This window comes from Myotis davidii, unplaced genomic scaffold, assembly GCF_000327345.1.
Source record: "Myotis davidii unplaced genomic scaffold, ASM32734v1 scaffold74, whole genome shotgun sequence".
NCBI classification, from domain to species: Eukaryota; Metazoa; Chordata; class Mammalia; order Chiroptera; family Vespertilionidae; genus Myotis; species Myotis davidii.
Genome location: NW_006286676.1, coordinates 204,450 through 206,381, shown reverse-complemented (window position 1 = coordinate 206,381; position 1,932 = coordinate 204,450). Strand labels below are relative to the sequence as shown.

The following is a 1,932-nucleotide window of genomic DNA, read 5'->3' as shown; positions in this document are numbered from 1 at the left end:
ACTGAGGCTGTCTGTGTCCACAGTGGCCACCATTTGTGAAAATAGACAATATCCAGGTGAACTCCCAGGCGGCCACCCTTCAAGATGCATCCAGGTTGACCAGCAGCCTGGTGATGCAGAACATGGTGCAACTTCTGAGCATCAGCAGGACCAGAACCAGTGCAACATGCCCATCAGTGTGGCACACATCCAGGAGAAGACCTGCAACCTGTTCTGTGACTTCCAATGTGAGTTGAACCAGGGTGCCTATGTCGAATCTTCTGGGCCAGTCTCTCGCTTCTAGGCAAGCCAAGCCTGCAAGGCCTGTGGGGAGTAGCCTGGCAGCAGTGACTATCCAGTGCAGGGGAGGTATGTAAGCTCCAGGCATTGCTGCGCAGGGGGAACCAGAAGGGCAGCTACTCGGCCATGTCAGAACCTGGGGCTCTGAGTCCCTAGATTCTTCTGAATCCTGCTTACTAACAAATACACCAAGTGTCCGGGCAGGTTCCTTCTCAACCCCTGCTCGCTACACTAACTGTTGGGTTTGAGCCCTATGCTAGGGGCTGGACTTCTTGGATGCTGGATGATAGATGGAAAAGCCATGAGATGTGAGTGTATAAGAATGAGTCTTTATTGTAGAGGTCAGTGGCCATAAGCCATTAGACAAAACAGTTCTTCACAGCAAAGTCCCATACAGGCAGCCGCAAACCAACTGATAAATGAATACATCTTTCCTACAAAAGAGTAGTAGCCTCTATACCCACAACCATTATCTAAGCAGCTCCACACTGACTCTGGACCTACCATCTCACATAGCAGCAGCACCCGAGCTCTCCCTTAGAGCTATAGCCTCAGGATCCTCTCCAGCCTATCTCACCTCTCCCAGCCTTTTCCCCAGCACATTGGTGGTTAAGATGTATGACACTATTTAGACAAAAGAAGCTTCTTTCCAAGTAGTGACCTTTTTGTGCACCTGCAATAGTCCTTGGTTAAGATTCCCATGTTCAGAGTGGCCTTGGCCGAACAATACACTATCAATAAGGCCTTTCATGCTCTGAGTTGCCTTGACTATCCAGAGACTCTGGAATAGTTCCCACAGACCTGCAGATTTTCAGCATGGACAAGACCAGGCTTTTCTGGAATCGACTGCCCCATAGGACACTCCTTTCTGTGGAGGACAAGTCAGCCCCTGGGTCCAAAGGTGCTAAAGAGGTCCTAACTCTGCCACTCAAGGGCAACACAGCAGGTAACATCAAGCTGAAGCCACTGTTGGTGTCCCCCTCCCAGGTTCCAAGGGTGCTTAGGTACCTCTCTAGGCCCAACCTGACTATGCTGTGGTGCTAGCACAGGATGGCTCGGGTGACCATGAGCCTCTTCTAGGAGTGGTTTCTGCACTTCTATTTGGCTGTGGAGAAGTACTGAACCCAGCACGGCCTCCAGCACAAGGTGCTGCTCATCTTGGACAGTGTGTCAGGCCATCCTGGGAACCTAGACAACCTCTCAGACCACTTGCATGTGGAGCACCTGCCCAAATACACCATGGCCCTCATCCAGCCCTTGAACCAGGATGTTGTTGCCACGTTCAAGGCCTGCTACCTATGAAGGGTCTTCCTTTTCCTGGTGGGTTGGGTGGGGTAGTGGGAGGCACCCAAGCAGTCAGCAGTTCTGGCCTTCTGGAGGACTACAGTGTCCTCAATGCCATGTAGAGCATCTGAGTCCAAAGAGGAGATCCCATCCTCCATGCTGAATCAGGGATGGCAGAAACTGTGACCAGAGTGTGTCCAGTAGTGGCAAGAGAGTGGAAACAGTCTTATAGATACCACACGATGTCATGGTGCTGGTGCATAGTGGAGATTTCAGGGCAGTGGTGGGAGCAGGCATGGTGGAGCTGCAGCAGAGCCGCAGGGCTGACATGTCCAATATTGAGCTAATGTTGCTGAAGCAGTAGTGTGC

At 51.6% G+C, this 1,932-nt stretch overlaps 1 protein-coding gene across 1 annotated transcript in view; it reads left to right on the top strand.

Moving 5' to 3' along the window:
- The window catches only part of LOC102774259 (histone-lysine N-methyltransferase PRDM9-like), a 28,771-nt gene extending 27,190 nt beyond the window's left edge, over window positions 1–1,581 (top strand). The window contains 3 exon segments of the mRNA XM_015560434.1: window positions 24–227; window positions 1,070–1,266; window positions 1,420–1,581. Coding sequence (XP_015415920.1) covers window positions 24–227; window positions 1,070–1,266; window positions 1,420–1,581 — 563 coding nt within the window.
- Window positions 1,582–1,932: the final 351 nt, after the last annotated feature.